Source organism: Bufo bufo, chromosome 8 (assembly GCF_905171765.1).
Source record: "Bufo bufo chromosome 8, aBufBuf1.1, whole genome shotgun sequence".
NCBI lineage: Eukaryota > Metazoa > Chordata > Amphibia > Anura > Bufonidae > Bufo > Bufo bufo.
In genome coordinates, this window is record NC_053396.1 from 155221876 (window position 1) to 155245246 (window position 23371).

General features: G+C 41.8%; 1 protein-coding gene across 1 annotated transcript in view; it reads right to left on the bottom strand.

Moving 5' to 3' along the window:
• F9 (coagulation factor IX) overlaps positions 1 to 20833 on the bottom strand; it is a 130823-nt gene extending 109990 nt beyond the window's left edge. The window contains exons 1-2 of the mRNA XM_040405666.1: positions 20685 to 20833; positions 1317 to 1480 (exon numbers count right to left, since the gene is read on the bottom strand). Coding sequence (XP_040261600.1) covers positions 1317 to 1480; positions 20685 to 20751 — 231 coding nt within the window. The 5' untranslated portion in view covers positions 20752 to 20833. The remainder of the gene's footprint in view (positions 1 to 1316; positions 1481 to 20684) is intronic.
• Between the last annotated feature and the right edge of the window lie 2538 nt (positions 20834 to 23371).

Below are 23371 nucleotides of genomic sequence, written 5' to 3' on the forward strand. Positions count from 1 at the left end.
CAGCTTTGCTGATGTCCTGTAGTCTGTATGTAGACTGAAGACTGGGCTTCTCTATCCCAGAATGCCTTGCACTACCCACAATACCTAGCACCTTCCACAAAGCAATAATCTTTATTACCAAGAATACAATGTGCAATACATTTTTACCACCGCTAGATGGTGCTGTTACCTAACTAATCACTACAGGAACACAAAGATTGCAGAGAATGAATTAGAAATGAAATAGATATGAAATGAAATGAATCCCTCTCTTCTAGAGGCAGAACAGTCAGTACATACAGTAGCACTGAGGTAGGGTTACATGTGCCACACAGATGGCTTCATAGGGGCCGGAGTAGTGGCTTAGAGGTATTCATGGCAAATTTGGAAATAGAATATTAGTTAATTACATGGCTTCATTGATATCGGTATTGATATGGAATCCAGGTCAGAAACCCTTGAACCATATGATGTCCTTTGAAAATGTCATGATTAAAGAAGTTGGAAATACCATGTTATCCTTTACCTATAAAAAAAACAATATCAGGCACACCTAGTGCATGGACCCAGGGGTGTGTGATATATTAGTCATTTTCAAACATGATGTGATCTTTTTAAAACATAACCCTGTGACTCAACATGTTGATGCATGTATTGGACCCTCCAATTATAATTCTTAAAAAGGTTGTCTCGCTTCAGCAAATTATCTCCTTTGCTAGTTTGATTAATTTTTCCATTGCATTATACATTGTTTGTTTCCAGGTGAAACGGCCACTGTTGCAGCCTAGATACGAGGTGGCTGGGATTGGAGCTGCTGCGCATGCGTGCTCATATGTGCTCCCACGGTTCTGGTTATCAGAGACTGGTACTTTTTCCTATAGTGTTCAAGCATGGACACTGGTACTGGATTGCAGGATGGTTGCAAACCCCTGGAAATGAGCAGTGTATAATATGATAGAAACATGAATCAAGCCAGCAAAGAAGGCAATATGGACAATCACAATACATTAGTGCCTTGTATTAATTTTGTCTCTCTGAATTTCCGTGGTGGTCAAAATCCAAGGTGGGCTAGATTGGCAACCTCTGCTCATAAAAATATGAGATACTCTATGTCACATTTAAAGACAGGAATTTGCATACATAAATCGAACATGAATTTGGCAGTAAGGGAAATCTTGACATTTAGGTGCATGGATTATAATGGTATGCTTGAGTCTCCTGGTAGATTTTTTTTCTGCTGGACAAGATAAATTACTCCCAAATCCATAGTCCAAAATTATATCTTTCTGCAATTTGAGTGCATGCATTGTAATTATCAGGACTATTATTTTGCTTACAGTTTTGTCATCATTCTCAAAAACTTCTCTTGCTTCTTCATAAGTGCACTTTTCCTCTATACATTCTCGTTCAAGATTGCCTGCGACAAACTCTTCCAAACGACCAGCATTATATCTTTTTTGTCTCACCAGAACATTGCTTGCAGATTTATCAGTCAGGAACACTACCAAGAAAACATTAACATGTATGTGAGTATCTGATATGAGGTCCCACCCTCCATCTCTACAGAACTCGCATATGTCCACTGTAACCTTTGTTGCTGTGGTTATACACTGAGGACATACAATCACTAAAGTGTAATAGGTTATTAGTGAATAACCTCCCTTGTCTCAAAAGTCAGCTCAGAACAAGGTTATCTTCTTCAGCTGGTCCTTTGAGGCTCATTATTGTGTCAAGAGCCTGCACCCTCTGGAGGATCCTCTGCAGTGGCGACTCTAGGATCAATATATAGGGGGGGCACAAAGATACCACAGTCAAAAATGGGGGGGAAAAAACAAATTAAGTATAAATAAGATTACAAAATACCAGAGAATTGCGGTATGCAGGGATACATTTATAATAAAACTATTTACTTACAAAAGAAGCCATTCAGTCGTCTGCGGTGCCGTCCTCTTCTTGCTTCCGCGGATTCTTTCCCCTTCTTTCTGTCTCTCATCAGTGCGCAGTCGCATTGTTATGGTGGATCTGTGGAAGACACACTGTTATGGGGGCATCTGTGGAAGACACTGTTATTATGCCTCTTATTAGCCCCCATTATGCCTCATTAGCCCCAATATGCCTCTCATCATTAGCCCCCATATGCCTCTCATCATTAGCCCCCATTTGCCTCTCATCATTAGCCCCCATATGCCTCTCATCATTAGCCCCCATATGCCTCTCATCATTAGCCCCCATATGCCTCTCATCATTAGCCCCCCATATGCCTCTCATCATGAGCCCCCCATATGCCTCTCATCATTAGCCCCCCAAATGCCTCTCATCATTAGCCCCCTATATGCCTCATCATTATCCCCCCAAATGCCTCTCTCGTCATTAGCCCCCCAAATGCCTCTCATCATTAGCCCCCCAAATGCCTCTCATCATTAGCCCCCCAAATGCCTCTCATCATTAGCCCCCCAAATGCCTCTCATCATTAGCCCCCCAAATGCCTCTCATCATTAGCCCCCCAAATGCCTCTCATCATTAGCCCACCATATGCCTCTCATCATTAGCCCCCCAAATGCCTCTCATCATTAGCCCCCCAAATGCCTCTCATCATTAGCCCCCCAAATGCCTCTCATCATTAGCCCCCTTATGCCTCTCATCATTAGCCCCCCAAATGCCTCTCATCATTAGCCCCCCAAATGCCTCTCATCATTAGCCCCATTATGCCTCTCATCATTAGCCCCCATATGCCTCTAATCATTAGCCCCCATATGCCTCTCATCATTAGCCCCCCTTATGCCTCATCATTAGCCCCCCAAATGCCTCTCATCATTAGCCCTGGCCCCCCATATGCCTCTCATCATTAGCCCTTGCCCCCCATTTACCTCTCATCATTAGCCCTGGCCCCCCCATATGCCTCTCATCATTAGCCCCGGCCCCCCATATGCCTCTCATCATTAGCCCCCTTATGCCCCCAGCAGCCACATAGTTTATAAAATAAAAAATCACTTACCTCTCCTGCTCCTGGACGCTGCCTGCCTCTCCTCAGTCGACTGTGCTCTGAACTGGCGCGCACAGCGTGAGGCAACAGAGCGCCCTCACGCTGTGCGCAGCCCTGCACAGCCAACAGCCGAGGACCAGGAAGTGGTAAGTACAGAGCGTTCACCACTTCCTGGTCTCTCGGTTCTAATGAGCGCTTCCATAATGGAAGCGCTCATTAGTATTCACGTGGGGGAATCAGCGGGGGGGCAACCGGGGGGGCAAAGCACAACATAGGGGGGGTGATTGCCCCCCCTTGCCCCCCCCTAGCGACGCCACTAATCCTCTGGCACTGTGGTGGGTCCTGAGTATTTTGCCTCAATGCAAAGAAGCATTAGTGCTTCAGTGCAAAACTTTTCTTAAAGGGAATATGTTGTCTTAAGGGCCTAAAAGACCTCAGGATTATCGTGAATTATCATGAACAAGCATTCACAGGGGTATAATGGCTTGTATAATTGAGCAGCTGCTCAGCCGGTGAACAGGCTAATGCTCGTTCGTCGTCTGCTAGGCATCTTTCATCAGGATAAAAGATGCCCGATTATCGGCAGCACATGTCCCTGTGTATTCAGGGATATGCTGTGGACAATGAATAGAACCGAATGAGATGAGCCAATTTCTTGAATATTCATCTCAGTTCTGATTAGAACTAATCAGTCAAGAAATTAAATTTGGGTCCGAAACGATTCAACCCGAATCTAAAGTGCTTCAATTGGCCTGAAAATTGGCATATGACAATCTGAGGTCTTCTACTACTCATATGTTTTTCCCTCTGATATTTCACTCTTTAAAAAAAAAAAAGTCTCCCCCTCCTTTAAAGGGAACCTTTCCGACATCATTACCTTACAGTAGCCCCCAGTGTGTTCACAATGATGTTTTTCATTCTTCCATCGGTTGCTGCATACTGTTAATAAAGCCATTTAAATCACCCTTCTCGCTATCTCTTCAGAGTCAGCTTGAAGTCAAGGAGGCAACAGCCTCCTTGCTTCAAGTAAAAATAAGCCCGACCCCTTACCCGTCCTCTTCACTATGATTGACATCCTGCCTACAGGCTGGGATCGCGCAAGTCTCGCGCATGCCCGGTGCGCTCCATGTTACTGCGCGATCCCATCTCCGGCTCCTGCAGTCAGCGGGCAGCTTTGTTCTCACTGAGCATGCGCCGGCCATTTCAAGTGTACGCGCGCGCCCGGCGTTTCTTTTGAGGTAATATAATATTTGTGCCCCTGGATAATGTGCCTAAATAGTGTAATGCCTGATGCTGGTGAGGTCGGGGCGAAGCGTGACCACTGGCTTGCGTTCTCCTGCGCCTGAAGCCAGTGATCACACTGACGCTGCGGACAAGAAACTTCGGGCGCGCGCGCACACTTGAAATGGCCGGCGCATGCGCAGTGAGAACAAAGCTGCCGGCTGACTGCGGGAGCCAGAAACGGGATCGTACAGTAACATGGAGCGCACCAGGCATGCGCGAGACTTGCACAATCCCAGCCTCTAGGCAGGATGTCAATCAAAGTGAAGAGGACGGGTAAGGGGCGGGTTTATTTTTTACTTGAAGCAAAGAGGCCATTGCCTCCTTGACTTCAAGCTGACTATGAAGATAGTGAGAAGGGTGATTAAAAATGTGGTTTTTTTTACAGTATGCAGCAACCGATGGAAGAATGAAAAACATCATTGTGAACACACTGGGGGCTACTGTAAGGTAATGATGCCGGTTTTATATGTGTTTTGGAGGTGACAGGTTCCCTTTAAGCTCTTTAATGTAATGACAGCAAAAGTAAAAATTGTCAGAGTGACACTGTCATATATACGTATGTGTAAACGCATGGTTGACAGTGTTAATAAGTAACATATTTAAAACACACTGCACCCTAGCATGTGTTATGCTTTTTAAATTTAAATTAAAAATCATTCCCTAAATTGCCCCATATAGGGGGCAGATGCCTGCTGGTGTTTATACACACATGGTAGTATCAGAAAAAACAGTTCTCCCTTTCTTGGGATCAGTAGTGCAGTGTGGAACACTGGGACCTCATGGGCAAGGTAGGAGATGTGCAGCCATTTTGGGATAGTAATGGTAATATTAATGTTTTGGGCACTTGCGCAGGAAAATTTTGCCCACTTGAATGTGAAGATTCCACTTGCCCCGCTGAAAACCCTCCCTCGCAGAAAAATATGAAAGATATTAAGCCAACTGAAAGTTGGTTTAAACTTTTAGACAGACAGTTAATAGATGCCTGAGCCACTGTGATAATTCTGGGGTATTTTAAGAGGACCTGTAACCTCTCCTGAAATATATGCTTTAGCTACTACTTAACCCCCTGGTAATAGCAATTCTGGAGCTTCTATTCTTGTGACTTTATGTTGTGTTATTCCTCTCAGAAGTTATAAATGAATTGTCAGCAGTTTGCATTGAAGGTTCAGATGGGTAGGTCAAGGTAGGTGTGTCTCTAAACAGTCTGACACTATCCAGTCAATGCTGCCAGTGGCAGATTGTGCAGAGACACACCCCAACTGAACTGGTAACATCCAGCTGCACCTTCAACTGTTATCAATTCTTGAATAAACATCTAGCAGTAATAATAAAGGAATAGCAGAATATAGAGTCATAACAGTAAATGTTCCAGAATTTTTATTACATTGGGAAAGTAAGTGGTTGGTAATACAGAGATATTAAAGGTCCTCTTTAACCCCTTCTACCCCGGGCCAGCTTTTGCCCTCCTGCCCAGGCCATTTTTGCAAATCTGACATGTCACTTTATGTGGTAATAACTTTGGAACACTTTTATTTATCCAAGCCATTCTGAGATTGTTTTCTCGTGACACATTGTACTCCATAAATTTGAGTCAATATATTTAATCTTTATTTATGAAAAAATCCACAATTTACCAAAAATGTAGAAAAATTTGCAATTTTAAAAATTTCAATTTCTCTTCTTTTAAAACAGAAAGTGATATCTCATAAAATATTTATTACTTAACATTCCCCATATGTCTACTTTATGTTGGCATCATTTTGTAAATGTCATTTTATTTTTTTAGGACGTTAGAAGGCTTAAAGTTTTAGAAGCAATTCTTAAAATTTTTAAGAATATTTCCAAAACCCACTTTTTAAGGACGAGTTCAGGTCTGAAGTCCCTTTGTGGGGCTTACATAGTGGAACCCCCCATAAATGACCCCATTGTAGAAACTACACCCATCAAGTTACTCAAAACTGATTTTACTAATTTTGTTAACCCTTTAGGTGTTCTACCAGAATTAAAGAAAAATGGAGATGAAATTTCTAAATTTCACTTTTTTGGCAGATTTTCCATTTTAATCCATTTTTTTCTTTAACACATCGAGGGTTAACAGCCAAACAAAACGCAATATGTATTACCCTAATCCTGCGGTTTACAGAAACACCCCCTATGTGGTCGTAAACTGCTCTATGGGCACACGGAAGGGCGCAGAAGAAAAGGAGTGCCGTATGGTTTTTGGAAGGCAGATTTTGCTGGATTGGTTTTTAGACACCATGCCCGATTTGAAGCCCCCTATGCACTCCTATAGTAGAAACTCCCAAAAACTGACCCCATTTTGGAAGCTACAGGATAAGGTGATAGTTTTATTGGTACTATTTTGGGGTACATATGATTTCTAATTGCTCTATATTATGTTTTTTGTGAGGCAAGGTAACCAAAAAAATCGCTGTTTTGGCACCGTTTTTATTTTTTACAACATTCATTTGACAGGTTAGATCATGTGCTATTTTTATAGAGCAGGTTGTTACGGATACAATGATATCAAATATGTTTACTTTCCTTGTTTGTTTCAGTTTTACATAATAAAGCATTTTTTTAAAAAATATTATGTTTTTGTGTCTCCATTTTCTGAATGCCATATATTTTTTCTTTTTCTGCCGATCATCTTGCACAGGGGCTCGTATTTTGCAGGAAGAGTTGACGTTTTTATTGGTCCAATTTTTCGGTACATATGATTATTTGATCATCCATTATTACACTTTATGGGGCAAGGTGACGAAAAAATTGGCTGTTTTGGCACAGTTTTTATTTATTTATTTTTACAGCGTTTACCTGAGGGGGTAAGGTCATGTGACATTTTTATAGAGCTGGTTGTTATGAACACGTTGATACCTCATTTGTATACTTTTTTATTTATTTCACTTTAACACAATAATAGCATTTTTGAAACAAAAAAATTACGTTTTAGTGTCTCCATGTTCTGAGAGCTATAGTTTTATTATTTTTTAAGCGATTTTCTTATGTTTGGGCTCATTTTTTGTGGGATGAGGTGATGTTTATTTTGGTACCATTTTGTGGGACATACGCCTTTTTGATCACTTGGTGTTGCACTTTTTGTGATGTAAGGTGACAAAAATCTCTTTTTTTTAGCACTTTTTAAATTTTTTATGGTGTTTATCGGACAGGGTGGATCATGTGATATATTTATAGAGACAGTCATTATGGACGCAGTGATACCTAATATGTGTGTTTTTTCCTTTTTTTTTCTCTTTATATTTTTCATTATAAAATCTGGGGAACGGGGCGTTTTTTCTTTTTTTACTTGAAACTTATTTTTTTTTATTAAAAACACTTTTTTTTTGCTTTTTTTAAACTTTATTTCTGTCCCACTCTGGGACTTCAACTTTTTTGGTTTGATCCCCTATGCAATGCATTACAATACATACCCTAAGTAATACACTAACAGGTTGCCTAGGAGACCGAGGCTGGATCTCCTGGGCACCCGTAGAAGTCAGGTCCCGATGCCGTGCAAGACATTGGGCAGCCTGTGTATGGCATTTGGCTGCCTTGTCACCCATCGGATCCCCCCAGCGGCAGCGCGGGGACCCAATGGGCTCCCTCACCCGCCGCATGCAGTTTCTATGCCGCGGCTTTTACAGCGATGCCGGTGGATACAGCAGGGGAGCGGCTTTAAGAGACTGCTGGGCCCCTGCAGTGATCGGGCACGCACCGCTCCAGTGCCCGCCCGATCACTATAACGTAATAGTACGTCAAAATGCGGCAAGTCACTTGCCGCCATGACGCACTAGTACGTCATATGTCAGGAAGGGGTTAAAGGAGTTTTCCGGTAATTTTTATCCCCGCCCCCTCACACACTCAGTGTCAGTGACATGACAAAGGGGCTGTCTGACCGACTCAGTTCATTAGTTAAGCTAGCCCACTTTGCCATCATGGGTGATTCAGATACAGAAAAGAAGGCTGGAATAGCTAATGAACTGAACCAGACTACCAGCCTCACATGCAGAAAATAGAAAAGGAAGGGTCCCGGAGACAAATAATATCCTCTTTCAGCTCTTCTTTATTGGTTATGGACATCAACAGACATGACCATCAGTTGCACGGCACAATTGACGCGTTTCGGGTAAGTACCCTTAGTCGTAACAAATTGCTAACTGTGGCCCCTCAATATAAAGGGGTTGAAAGCACTCCTCCTCAAATGGGGAGGAACCGGTTTCAAGCAACATCCGTTGCACCACACCTAGGCACACCTTTTTTGTTTCAGCTTGCATCAATCGGTTTATAATTAGTAGCACACTGTGCGAACCTTTCCCTGACATCTTAACCTTGCCCTGTGATTATTTTCAACAGAAGTCGCACAGTGTGAATACTTCATTACATAGAAAACATAAATTGTATGTAAAAAAACACATTTGATACCAACATTAACATACTAAAACAAATATAAATACAATGGTCCTATGTGTTCGGGCAGGTTCATGTTAGCAGCCTGGTACTGACACTTTTATAGCAGACTTATCAAAAAATATATATAATGACAAAAATACATTGTTATATGTCAGTAGGGCTGCAATACCACTATTACCCAGTAAAACCGGACGTTTTGAATATAATTGCAAGATAGATCAGATCACAGAAGGAATATAATAAGAAAATTTTTCTACACTCCTGTGCAAATTCGTTGGAAATCTTTTCTTGCAACATCCAAAACAAACCAAGACAAGAAAATAACCGCATTGTATAATGTTGGCATTATAGTGCCAGTGACGAACAGAGATGCACAGTCCCTATGGTAATATACAATATTATTTTTGTGGTCATGTGTATCTCATTAATACCCCCAAAATGGCAATAAAGACATCAGAGATGTGTGTCCGCCTAAATGTAAATATGCCTAACATAAATGTTAATAGTGACACATATCAAAATTCTGCTGCTTATGTAAGATATTTTATTGGTATATATAAATGAGTTCTTTCTTGAGGTTGAGACCCCTTGGCACCCTAGTACCCAGTCTAAAAATCCAGTAAGCCTCACGTAACAGGATTTTCTTGCGATAATCTCCACCCCTTTGCGGAGCTAATACACGTTCAATGGCATACGCCTGAAAGAATGATACTTGGCGGGCATGAACGTGTATAAAGTGTTTAGCTATATTTGAAATATTAAGAATATTGGGGTTGGCGATATAGTTGAGATGTTCTAACACTCTATTTTTAAACTTGCGGACGGTGCTACCCACATACATAAGATCACATTTGGTGCATCGGATTGCGTAGACAACGCCTTCCGTATTGCAATTTATGTACACACGGATTGGGAATTTGTCTACATGGTCTGCACTGTCAAATGTTTTTGTGGGTAGGACATATTCGCAGGTCTTGCAACGGGCACTGCCGCATTTTGCCAATCCTTTATATATAAGCCAACTAGGTCTAGACTGTGTGCCACTGCCACTGGCAGTATAGAGAGACGGGGACAGCGAGCTGGACAGGGTGGGAGCCCTTCTAGAGACAATTCTACAACCTGATTTGAGTGCTTCATAAAGGATGGCATCGTCATACAAAATAGGTAGGCACTTCTTGATTGCGGAACTGATTATGCTAAACTCATTACTGTATGTTAGGGAAAGAGTGGGGACCCTGTCCAGATCGCCGTCCACCCGTGTCTCCACACTACCAGCAGAAGTCAGCACACTAGATTTACATTTGCGCTTCCCAAATAATATATCTCTTCTATTTTTCTGGAGGGCTATCTCCCTTCCTCTATTGATCATCCACATTGGGTAATTCCTGTCCCTCAACCTTTTCTCAACTCTGTCAAATTCATCATCTAATCTCTCTGCTACACTACAATTCCTGACCGTACGGATAAAGGTTCGCACAGTGTGCTACTAATTATAAACCGATTGATGCAAGCTGAAACAAAAAAGGTGTGCCTAGGTGTGGTGCAACGGATGTTGCTTGAAACCGGTTCCTCCCCATTTGAGGAGGAGTGCTTTCAACCCCTTTATATTGAGGGGCCACAGTTAGCAATTTGTTACGACTAAGGGTACTTACCCGAAACGCGTCAATTGTGCCGTGCAACTGATGGTCATGTCTGTTGATGTCCATAACCAATAAAGAAGAGCTGAAAGAGGATATTATTTGTCTCCGGGACCCTTCCTTTTCTATTTTCTGCCTGCCACGGGAACACTTCCCTAGGACCTCTGGAGCCGAGATTACATGCAGACCAGTTAGGTGAGCTGGAATATTTTTTCCTATTACACAAAGTGTTGTTTCCGTGCTCCACCTCTGGTATCCCGTGAATTATTATGCACCTCTAGCTCTGACAAAATATCAGTGATTACAGGCTTCCATTCAGTCTACACGGACATACCTTCTTTTAATATGGCCTTTTGTGTTCGACCGGACCGACAATCCAAGGCAGATTCTGTTTTCTCAGGAGAAGATATAAGCAGCTCCAGTGACACGGATATAAAAAGTGGTATGATCAATCTGGAGCGCTTACTGAATCAAGAGACCCGCGTGTGGTGGGACTGCATAACTCTTACCAAATATAAAGAAAAAAATATGATCCCACGCGGCCTGAGAATTAAGAAAGTTCCCACCACCGTTTTTTCGGATGTTTTTGTCTGCAGATGGAATAGTATACTGACGGACTGCTCTATGGAACTAATGAAATTGATCATTGAGTTTGAAAATGATAAGCTTTGCTCATTACAGCGAGACATACAATCTACGAGAGACTCTCTTGAGAAATTCAGCAATCATCAGGACCTTATAAAAATGGACGAACACATGAAACGAACTCTTTCCCAATTAGAAGATACCATCATGCAATATAAGCATTCAAAATATTTGCGCGATGTATATGATTATAATCATGACCAAGTGTATGAGTGGGGGAGGCGAGATAATGCTTACTCCACACCTAGATCAATTTTGAAAAACCGCAAAAATAGACGCTCATCTAAACGGGCACCTAGAGTTAGCTTCTCTTCAGACACTGAGGGTTCTGAATTTTCACATGTTGCTGGTGATTTGGAGTCTAGCTCTGAGGTCTCCGCACATCCCTGCTCACAGGATGAGGTTAACAGCACTGCATGTTATTATAAAAAAACTAAATCAGATAAAGATATAAGAGATGCTGTATCTGCCTCAAAAAACATAGAGCAAGGGGTGGACGGAGACACCAGTCGGCGGCATCCAAGGTCCACTCGACTACAAATGAAACAAAAATGAATGAGTTAAGTGTTATAAATCTGTCTGGCGTTGTGCTAAGTGACGAACAGAGATGTGTACTGTCCCTTGGGTTGAATTTCGCCCCTACCAATCACTTTGATATGTTTTCTACCCTACTTGACATCAACAAATTTGTACGTAATATTACGGTCAGACGACATTTTCATGACATTCCATCTTCCTCTGAGACCCTACCAAGTGAGACACCAGATTTTGAAGAGAATTCATTTAAGAACTTATTATTCAGGGAACAAGTTGCCTTGTGCTCTTTGGTGGGGCTTCAGGAGGAACAGGGAGTCAGGGAGCTTCCCAGACCCCCTGGAAAATTCCATACCAAAAACACCAAATTTTATCCTGTTATATCCCGTACGGGTGGTATGGATGTTTTCCAGGAGGTTCTGGAAAAGGAGCTTAGGAGCATAGAGATAGAAAGTAATAGACAGCATAAATCTAATAATCTCAGTGCTTCTCAGGCCCAAGCACTCCAGGACTTACAGAAATGTGACTCTATTGTCATCAAAATGGCGGACAAAGGGGGGGCGGTGGTCATCATGGACAAGGAGACTTATGGCGGGCAGTTACGGGATATGTTGGCAGACACATCCACGTACAGTAAACTACCGAATGATCCATTAAAAGAATATATGCATAGTTACCTGTCATTGATCATGAAAGGAAGAGATAATGGCATGTTTGATGATGGAGAATACAAATATCTGTGCGTGGATGTGCCTGTCACACCCATTATACATGCCTTACCTAAAGTCCACAAGGGTGTCCACCCCCCCCCCCCCCCCCCCTCCGTCCCATAGTTGCCGGCATTGGCTCGCTTACCGAGCGTCTGGGGAGTTGGCTGGACCACCTTCTCCAGCCTCTCGTCAGACGTATACCGGGATATTTGAAAGATACGGGCGATGTCTTGCGAGCTATGTATGATTTCAGGTGGGAAGCCAATTTCAATTGGATTACAGCTGATGTAGTATCCCTCTACCCGTCCATTCCCCACGGGATTGCTCTGATGGCGATGGAATATCATCTCCATCGCTACACTGGATTAAACACTAATCATATTGACTTTGTGTGTGAGATCACAGCATACCTGCTAACCCACAACTATTTTGCATTTGATGGTGTCCACTATCTCCAGATCCGCGGAGTTTCAATGGGAGCCAGATTTTCTCCATCCCTAGCTAATTTGACCATGTCATTTTGGGAGGAGAAGTACATCTATAATCTGGAGAACCCATTTATGCCTGGTTTGGCCTGGTACGGCAGGTATATCGATGACCTGCTCATGGTATGGGCGGGCGGTATATCTGCCGTCCCAGACCTCCAGGCATACTTAAACAACAACAACTATAATTTGAGGTTCACTTGCTTGGCACACGAAACCCATATTAATTTTTTAGATCTGACACTCTGCGGAATTGCTGGAGAAATAGTGCACACCATGACCTATAGAAAAGAGGTGGCGGGCAACACTATACTCAATGCTAAAAGCCACCATCCAGTACATACCGTCAGAGCAATTCCCGTGGGTGAATTTATCCGTACGGTCAGGAATTGTAGTGTAGCAGAGAGATTAGATGATGAATTTGACAGAGTTGAGAAAAGGTTGAGGGACAGGAATTACCCAATGTGGATGATCAATAGAGGAAGGGAGATAGCCCTCCAGAAAAATAGAAGAGATATATTATTTGGGAAGCGCAAATGTAAATCTAGTGTGCTGACTTCTGCTGGTAGTGTGGAGACACGGGTGGACGGCGATCTGGACAGGGTCCCCACTCTTTCCCTAACATACAGTAATGAGTTTAGCATAATCAGTTCCGCAATCAAGAAGTGCCTACCTATTTTGTATGACGATGCCATCCTTTATGAAGCACTCAAATCAGGTTGTAGAATTGTCTCTAGAAGGGCTCCCACCCTGTCCAGCTCGCTGTCCCCGTCTCTCTATACTGCCAGTGGCAGTGGCACACAGTCTAGACCTAGTTGGCTTATATATAAAGGATTTGCAAAATGCGGCAGTGCCCGTTGCAAGACCTGCGAATATGTCCTACCCACAAAAACATTTGACAGTGCAGACCATGTAGACAAATTCCCAATCCGTGTGTACATAAATTGCAATACGGAAGGCGTTGTCTACGCAATCCGATGCACCAAATGTGATCTTATGTATGTGGGTAGCACCGTCCGCAAGTTTAAAAATAGAGTGTTAGAACATCTCAACTATATCGCCAACCCCAATATTCTTAATATTTCAAATATAGCTAAACACTTTATACACGTTCATGCCCGCCAAGTATCATTCTTTCAGGCGTATGCCATTGAACGTGTATTAGCTCCGCAAAGGGGTGGAGATTATCGCAAGAAAATCCTGTTACGTGAGGCTTACTGGATTTTTAGACTGGGTACTAGGGTGCCAAGGGGTCTCAACCTCAAGAAAGAACTCATTTATATATACCAATAAAATATCTTACATAAGCAGCAGAATTTTGATATGTGTCACTATTAACATTTATGTTAGGCATATTTACATTTAGGCGGACACACATCTCTGATGTCTTTATTGCCATTTTGGGGGTATTAATGAGATACACATGACCACAAAAATAATATTGTATATGTGAGAGTCCATATTACCATAGGGACTGTGCATCTCTGTTCGTCACTGGCACTATAATGCCAACATTATACAATGCGGTTATTTTCTTGTCTTGGTTTGTTTTGGATGTTGCGAGAAAAGATTTCCAACGAATTTGCACAGGAGTGTAGAAAAATTTTCTTATTATATTCCTTCTGTGATCTGATCTATCTTGCAATTATATTCAAAACGTCCGGTTTTACTGGGTAATAGTGGTATTGCAGCCCTACTGACATATAACAATGTATTTTTGTCATTATATATATTTTTTGATAAGTCTGCTATAAAAGTGTCAGTACCAGGCTGCTAACATGAACCTGCCCGAACACATAGGACCATTGTATTTATATTTGTTTTAGTATGTTAATGTTGGTATCAAATGTGTTTTTTTACATACAATTTATGTTTTCTATGTAATGAAGTATTCACACTGTGCGACTTCTGTTGAAAATAATCACAGGGCAAGGTTAAGATGTCAGGGAAAGGTTCGCACAGTGTGCTACTAATTATAAACCGATTGATGCAAGCTTAAACAAAAAAGGTGTGCCTAGGTGTGGTGCAACGGATGTTGCTTGAAACCGGTTCCTCCCCATTTGAGGAGGAGTGCTTTCAACCCCTTTATATTGAGGGGCCACAGTTAGCAATTTGTTACGACTAAAGGTACTTACCCGAAACGCGTCAATTGTGCCGTGCAACTGATGGTCATGTCTGTTGATGTCCATAACCAATAAAGAAGAGCTGAAAGAGGATATTATTTGTCTCCGGGACCCTTCCTTTTCTATTTTCTGCCTGCCACGGGAACACTTCCCTAGGGCCTCTGGAGCCGGGATTACATGCAGACCAGTTAGGTGAGCTGGAATATTTTTTCCTAATACCAGCCTCACATCACTGACACCGAAACAGGGACAAAACTCTCTGCTTGTGTCAGAACCACATAAGAAGCTGATTTTTTGGGACTGCAAGAGGGCCTCTGAAACTGGACCAATGTGTCAGTATTCAGGATTGAAGTACATTAGTATGTTTTATTAAAGGGTCGTTCCATTTAAATATTTATGGCATATCACTAGGATATGCCACAAATGTAAAATATATATGAATCTTGCCTATTTCTACAATGGGGTCGCCGAGGTGAAGGGGGGCACATAGCCGTGAATGGAGAGCAAGCAGTGCAAGTGCGGTCACCTCTCCATTCACCACTATCGGACAGCACTTGACTATTTTTGGAACACCATATCAGTGAATGGAGGTGGACCTATGTGTGTAGCTGATCTCCCTTTCCTTCAGGAGCTCCATTCTGGAGATAGAAGCATGTCCCAGAGGTGATACTCACAGCTATCTGACATTTGTGGCATATCCTACCACAATAATGTAAATGTTGAGATAGGACAATCCCTTTAAATTACATTTGGGTAATGAGCAAAGAAAGTTCTATGTCGCTGGACAACTCCTCTTAATTATTATATAACGAAAGTATATTTTTTTTGCGTTAAGGGGCTGAAATTCCACAGAGACCTAGTGCCAGAGTAGATATTCCCTATGAGCAAAAATACAGTATATAAGCAAAGAATCTCTCTCCCGTCCCAACTGCTACTTTTACTCAAAACTGTTGTTTCAGTATCGCCAATAGACTTGCTTGTAAAGTGCCTCCTTCCCTTCATACTTTTCTTCCTTGCCTCATGTGTGGAGGACACAAGACATAGCACATTTCCTATGTAAGGAATACTGAAATGGCCATGCAGTTACATGAAGATTAATGAAAGCCTGCCTATGGTTCATCTTTGAGGAGGGGACTGTTGGGCTTCTTCTGTTTCCTTTATTATTGGAGGATATTATTGTACAGACCTATTTATTGGCAGATCTTATGTAACCTAAATTTACATACACAAGCTCCAAAATGAAAGGCATGAAGCCCGTGCATAGCTACAAACTGTGGATGGAAAATTTGGCTGCTGTAAAGACATCTTTATAAAATTGTTGACAAATCACCTTCACAAACTATGCATATACAATGTGCTCTCCGGGGCCAGCTCGAGATTATGTAGAACATACACTTGCCAAGACTGAATGCAATTATTTTCCTTGTTTGGAAATTACAACTCAAGATATGTATTCACGCTACTCTTGACAGTTGCCAGATAACCTATAAACAGCATGGATGACCCCAGACACCAGAAAGGTCTTTGTTGGTCAGTACATCAAAAATTCTCTCAGAGCAAACAGAACATCTTGTTCTTGACTTCTTTCCTGTTTCACAGACAGGGTGTTGAATACATTAATATATTTAGCCATCACTGCTGTTAATTATTAGAAAGAATAATAGCATTTACACAAGTACATAGGCTGTGCTACTGCTGTGGAGTGCTCCTTGGAGAGATGGGGTGCAATCCTGGTCGGTGCCATCCTCAGAGCTACTGGGTATTGAGAACATGTGTAGGACTACCATCTCCAGAGGGACTGCATTGATAGCAAGCAAGCATGTGGGCAAAATTTGTAGGAGTCTTGGAAAGGACGTGGGGCCCTTATCTTCTATGTACATCTGTTTATATATATTTGTTACTGATGTGGGTGTGGAACCACTGTGTCAACCAAAAGATTTGCATTTGGGCTACTCCTAATATCATTATCTTTGCAGTCCTCACCCTTTAACCACTGTACAGGGATCTGGACTTTGCTGCAGTAGAACCATCAGGTTGCTACCTCCTGAAGTATTCTATGAATTATTGACAGCTGACCCACAGGGGTCAGATTAACCAGTGCAGCACACTGAGGGGTCAGGTGGAATCATAGGGTCAGGCTGAGGTCAGAGCAAGCAAAGTACAAGCAATTCAATAAACAGTCTGAGGTCAGGGCAGGCAGCATAGGGTCAGTAAAGTAAACAGGTACAGGTCTGGTCAGACAGTGGAAGATTAATATACAGGAAACAGGCATACGTTAGTACATGGGTAGACAAATTAAAACAGCACACCTTTGCAGCAACTAGCAAGCTCAGAATCTATTGCTCATGCACCTTCCCACAGAGGAATGCGCCTAAAGTACTCCAAGGTGGCAGCCATTGGCTAGTGACAATTAGGGCACACTGGACCTTTAAGAGCCAGAGAGAGAGTGCGACCTATAGGAAGAGAGGCCTTCTCGGCAAGCAGACTGCCAGGAACCCACTGGAAGAAGGGAACAGCGGGAGGCGAGTCTTCACCAGGTACTAGGGGAGCTAAACAGCAGTGGTGGACCGCCGTTGCAATAATATTTTAAATCACAGATTTCTATTATCTGCTCTGGGAAGAGTTAGGGTGTCAAAGACCCTAATGCATGGACTAATTGGGTTTGTTCAGGATTCAATATATATTTGTGAGCATATTTGGCACTGAAACTCACATACACTAAAGTCCATCAACAGCATGCAGCCTATTTATATGAATCGGGTTTCTGTAAAAAAAAACAGTCAGTCACTTTTTTGTCTGTGAAAATGCCAAGGATTGGCCCAATTGAATAACAAATTGGGCTAATCCTCATGTAGATGTGGTATAAACCTGCACCACAACTGTGGCAGAAATCCGAGGGGGAACATATCCTTACCCAGTAAAGGCTATGGATGAGATTTGCCAAAACTGATAAGCAGGAAGAGTGGAGAACTTGCAGATAGCAACCGATCATATTGCATCTCTCAGCGGCAACTGGAATGGTTATTACCGATAACATCTCCACTGTTCCCTTGAACTAGTATTGTCAAATCTCCTATATTTTCTGGTTCGAAATTGTGAATTTTCCCATTTCATTTTAAGCTTTTTGGTCAAAGAATCTACTTTCTCGTCAACCAAAATAAAGCTAAATAGTTAAAGCAGTTGGCCACCTTTATAGCATCTTATGTTTTGTTACTGTATTCTCTTTAATGTTTCCAACAGTTTAATTACCTTGCTTCTTGACCCCTGGTTTGCGGCCACATCTTCTACTTAAACAGTGGCTGTGCTGTTTGTGGCATGTTCATATGACATCATCCAGTGGAGGTCTCCCTTCACCCACCTGTCCGTTCAGCAGTGTGCGCTACCAGCCTTCATTTTACTGAGCAGACTCTCTGGACTTGTCTTGCACAGACTCAGTGTCATTTACCTCCTCTTAATCCTATCCCATCATGAATTATTACTTGTACTGCGCAGGAGGAAGCATTCTGCACATGCCCAATCTTCTGTCCTGCTTCAAGATATAAGCTCTGATCATACAGTTGTGTTCAAAATTATTCAACCCCCAATGCTGTAAAGGGTTTTAGGGAATTTAGTGTACATTTGTAATTGTGTTCAGAATGAAATCTTACAAGGACTTTTTAAAGAACCAGATGCAACAAAAATGACATCAATTGTTTTTGTAATACAGTATTAAATGTTTTTTTTTGTGATTTCTTCATTGACACAATTATTCAACCCCTTAAAGACTACCACTCTTAAGAACAGAGGTTCATTCAAGTGTTTTTGATCAGGTATTGAAAACACCTGTGGATGTCAAGGAGCAGCAATCAAGCATAATAAGCACCAATTAGGCAGATTTAAAAGGACTGTGATACTCAGCTCCTTCTAGACATTTACTGGTGTGTTTACAAACATGGTGAAGTCAAGAGAATGGTCCAGGAAGACAAGAGAAGAGATGATTTCTCTTCACAGGAAGGGCAATGGCTATAAGAAGATTGCAAAGATGTTAAACATACCAAGAGACACCATAGGAAGCATCATTCGCAAATTCAAGGCAAAGGGCACTGTTGAAAAGCTACCTGGTCGTGGCAGAAAGAAGATGCTGACTTCGACTGCTGTGCGCTACCTGAAGCGCAAAGTGGAGAAAAGTCCCCGTGTGACTGCTGAGGAACTGAAAAAAGATTTGTCAGATGTGGGTACTGAAGTTTCAGCTCAGACAATAAAGCGCACACTGCGTAATGAAGGCCCCCATGCCAGAACTCCCAGGCGCACCCCCTTGCTGTCTCCAAAGAATAAGAAGAGTCGACTGCAGTATGCCAAAAGTCATGTGGACAAACCACAAAAGTTTTGGGATAGTGTTCTGTGGACTAATGAAACAAAATTAGAACTGTTTGGGCCCATGGATCAACGCTATGTTTGGAGGAGGAAGAACAAGGCCTATGAAGAAAAGAACACCTTGCCTACTGTGAAGCATGGTGGGGGGTCAATCATGCTTTGGGGCTGTTTTGCTTCTACAGGTACAGGGAAGCTTCAGCGTGTGCAAGGTACCATGAATTCTCTTCAGTACCAAGAGATATTGGATGAAAATGTGATGCAGTCCGTCACAAACCTGAGGCTTGGGAGACGTTGGACCTTTCAACAGGACAATGATCCCAAGCATACCTCCAAGTCCACTAGAGCATGGTTGCAGATTAAAGGCTGGAACATTTTGAAGTGGCCATTGCAGTCACCAGACTTAAATCCGATTGAGAACCTCTGGTGGGACTTAAAGAAAGCAGTTGCAGCGCGCAAGCCTAAGAATGTGACTGAACTGGAGGCTTTTGCCCATGAAGAATGGGCGAAGATACCCGTAGATCGCTGCAAGACACTTGTGTCAAGCTATGCTTCACGTTTAAAAGCTGTTATAACTGGAAAAGGATGTTGTACTAAGTACTAAGATTGAATGTCACTTGGGGGTTGAATAAAACTGATAATGATGTGAGCACAGAAAAGACATTTGTGGTTATTTCATTATAAATGTTATGTTATATTTGTCTGACTTACAAGTGCCTTTTTGATTTAATTGTAAACAAGATGACTGAAGTGATCAAAATCAATGTCAAACTGGCCAAAACACTCAATTTCAGTGGGGGTTGAATAATTTTGAACACAACTGTAGGATTCCCTGTGAAGCGCTAAGCGCATGCGCTGTCTAAACTCCATCCTGATGCCTGAGTTTAACAGCGCATGCATCAAATGCTTCATAGGGAGTTAGCACAGTGAAACTAGGACTGGAGCTTGCATATTCAAGAAGTGGAGCAGGCGAAGACTGGGCATGTTCAGAACACTTTTCCCTGCATCTGCGCATAAATGAACCCCAGGGCGCACACTGCTATGTGTGGTGGATGGGTGGGTGAGGTAAACCCTCCACTGGATGACATCATTTAATGTGCCTCAAACAGCGCGGCCACAGTTTACAGCAGAGGATGCCACCAGAAACAAACAGCAAAGTAGGAATCAGGAAGAAAAGCCATGAATACAATGGAAAGATGAAAGAACATACAGGAAGGAAATATAAAATGCTATAAAAGTGGCCAACCCCTTTAACGTCTAGTGCACTTATACCATGGTATTATGCTAGTCACAAACACCAGCACCGCCACACACATGAATATAGCTATTATATGTGCTTAGAGCAAGGTTAGAGTGACTTGTGCTTATTTTAGAAAAGAACATTATGTTAAAATGGAAAATTCAGCTTTTTCCTGGAATTAAATATTAAAATATTTCTCTACTAGATATTTATATAATATCAATTGTCCAGACATCATCATTTCAAGACATAGTTCTGATTATGGAAAAAAGGACATATTGGGATATAATTAAAGGTAACCAACCTGCTCTTTCCGCCTTGCAGAAATAGCCCAGGAGAAAAATAATGAGAAGGCTTGCAATAGATGCCATATTCTTACTCTGAAGAATCTTACTGGGAAATTAGTCTGGAGCTAGAATAGGATCAATGATTCCAAAGTCCACGCTCTCTCTCCTCTCTGTTTACTTTTGTTTTACAGCTAAAACTTCACTTTTGGAGGTGAAACATGTTGACAAAAACAACATCAGCAGATAATGGTGCATTAGGAGGGTCTGTAACTTAGAAAAATCAATGTATATTAAAGGGGCAAATAGGAACATTACTATTTATCAAGTCAATTAATTTAAAGGTGTGTAAAATACCTCCAGTTTTTCAGCAGTCATTGTGCTGACCCTGTGAACGAGTTTATGTCATTGGGTTATGAATATTCTCAAAAACGAGTAAATTGTCGTAACGCTCACAATGAATTTTTATGATGCTAGGTAAATGTTCATTTTGTATTTATTTTCAAATATTTCTCTGCTAGTTCCATTTAATAATTTGCTATGATGGGTGAATAATGTGAACAATTTCTCCCAGGTCCCTGTATCCTTGGAGACTTCGAAGAATAGGAACCACAGGAGCATAAAAATGAACAGTATTGGTCTACAGTCATGGTCATCGGCATGGCCATGTTATTGTTTGTGGATTAAATTGCAGTACTATTTGGGTTTAATTGGACTATTTAAAGAAATAGTACTTGGAGTTTACATATTATATGATGTGGGCTGGAATTATGTGGGCTGCATATAGCATTATATGTAGAACTATATAGCACTATATGTGGTATGGTGTGGGCTAAATTTATGAGAAAAATAGCTTAAAGATTGTTTGGCGGGAAAGTTGTTTAGTTTAGGACAAATGTGGGTTTTAAAACATCAGGGCACAAGCCCCAAGACATGTCCTGCCCCCCCTCCCAAAAATTATAACTATATACCAAATATTACCATTATCTGAGCCCCTTGAAAAAAGTAGTTTTTAGATGTACCAGAGGAAAGCACTATAGGAGGGAGCGTTCCACATGAGTAGTGATGAGTAAATTCAAGTCCGAATTTTCTCGTGCTTCGCAGTAGTGAATTGATTTAACATGAAATAGTGTAAAAAAAATATATAATAATACTTACCTGATCCATTTGCTCTCGATAGGCCAGAAGCCGCCATCTTGCTTGAAGATTTCGTCCGAAATCCCGTGCGTGGTGACGTCATCTCGGGCCGCTCGAGATTTCTCGCCAAACCTTCAAGCAAGATGGCGGTGGCCAGGCCCATTAAGAGCAAATGGATCAGGTAAGTATGATTTATTTATTTATTTTAATTGTACACTCTGTTATTAATATCAGATGCCGTGATCATGTATGAACGCGGCATCTGAGGGGTACAATGATGGGGGACGACGCAATCGCCACTCCCCATCATTGCACCCACATAGTAACATAGTAACATAGTAACATAGTACATAAGGCCGAAAAAAGACACTTGTCCATCCATTTCGGCCTGTTATCCTGCAAGTTGATCCAGAGGAAGACAAAAAAACCCTGTGAGGTAGAAGCCAATTTTCCTCACTTTAGGGGAATAGAAAAATTCCTTCCCGACTCCAATCAGGCAATCAGAATAACTCCCTGGATCAACGACCCCTCTCTAGTAGCTATAGCCTGTAATATTATTACACTCCAGAAATACATCCAGGCCCCTCTTGAATTCCTTTATTGTACTCACCATCACCACCTCCTCAGGCAGAGAGTTCCATAGTCTCACTGCTCTTACCGTAAAGAATCCTTTTCTATGTTTGTGTACAAACCTTCTTTCCTCCAAACGCAGAGGATGTCCCCTCGTCACAGTCACAGTCCTGGGGATAAATAGATGATGGGATAGATCTCTGTACTGACCCCTGATATATTTATACATAGTCTTTTTTCTAACGTGAATAACCCTAATTTTGACAATCTTTCAGGGTACTGTAGTTGCCCCATTCCAGTTATTATTTTAGTTGCCCTCCTCTGGACCCTCTCCAGCTCTGCTATGTCTACTTACAAAGAAATGCACTTCGTGACAAAATAATTCGTCACAAAGCAGTTCTTTTTGCACAATTTGGCGAAGCAGCTGAATCAAATTTTTAAATACTTCGCTCATCTCTACTCACGAGTTTACCATCTACACATCTCCCAATACAGGTGAACACATCAAGGTCACTTATTCTGTAACTTTGATTTTGTTTCTTGTGGATCCAGAATATGCAGTAGATTTACACTAGGCTAGGTAATTTTACACTAGGCTACGTAATTTTATGCTTCTACCATGGATACATACAGTGACTAATGCTCACTTACCGGTAACTAGTGGGATGTATAATACGGCATTTGATCATTTTTGTGACCATAGTTTTTAGGGCATCTATAGTGAGGTCCATAAATATTGGGATATCGACACAATTCTAATATTTTTGGCTCCATACACAACCACAATGGATTTGAAATGAAACAAACAAGATGTGCTTTAACTGCAGACTGTCAGCTTTAATTTGAGGGTATTTACATCTAAATCAGGTGAACTGTGTAGGAATTACAACAGTTTGCATATGTGCCTCCCACTTGTTAAGGGACCAAAAGTAATGGGACAATTGGCTTCTCAACTGTTCCTTGGCCAGGTGTGTGTTATTCCCTCATTATCCCAATTACA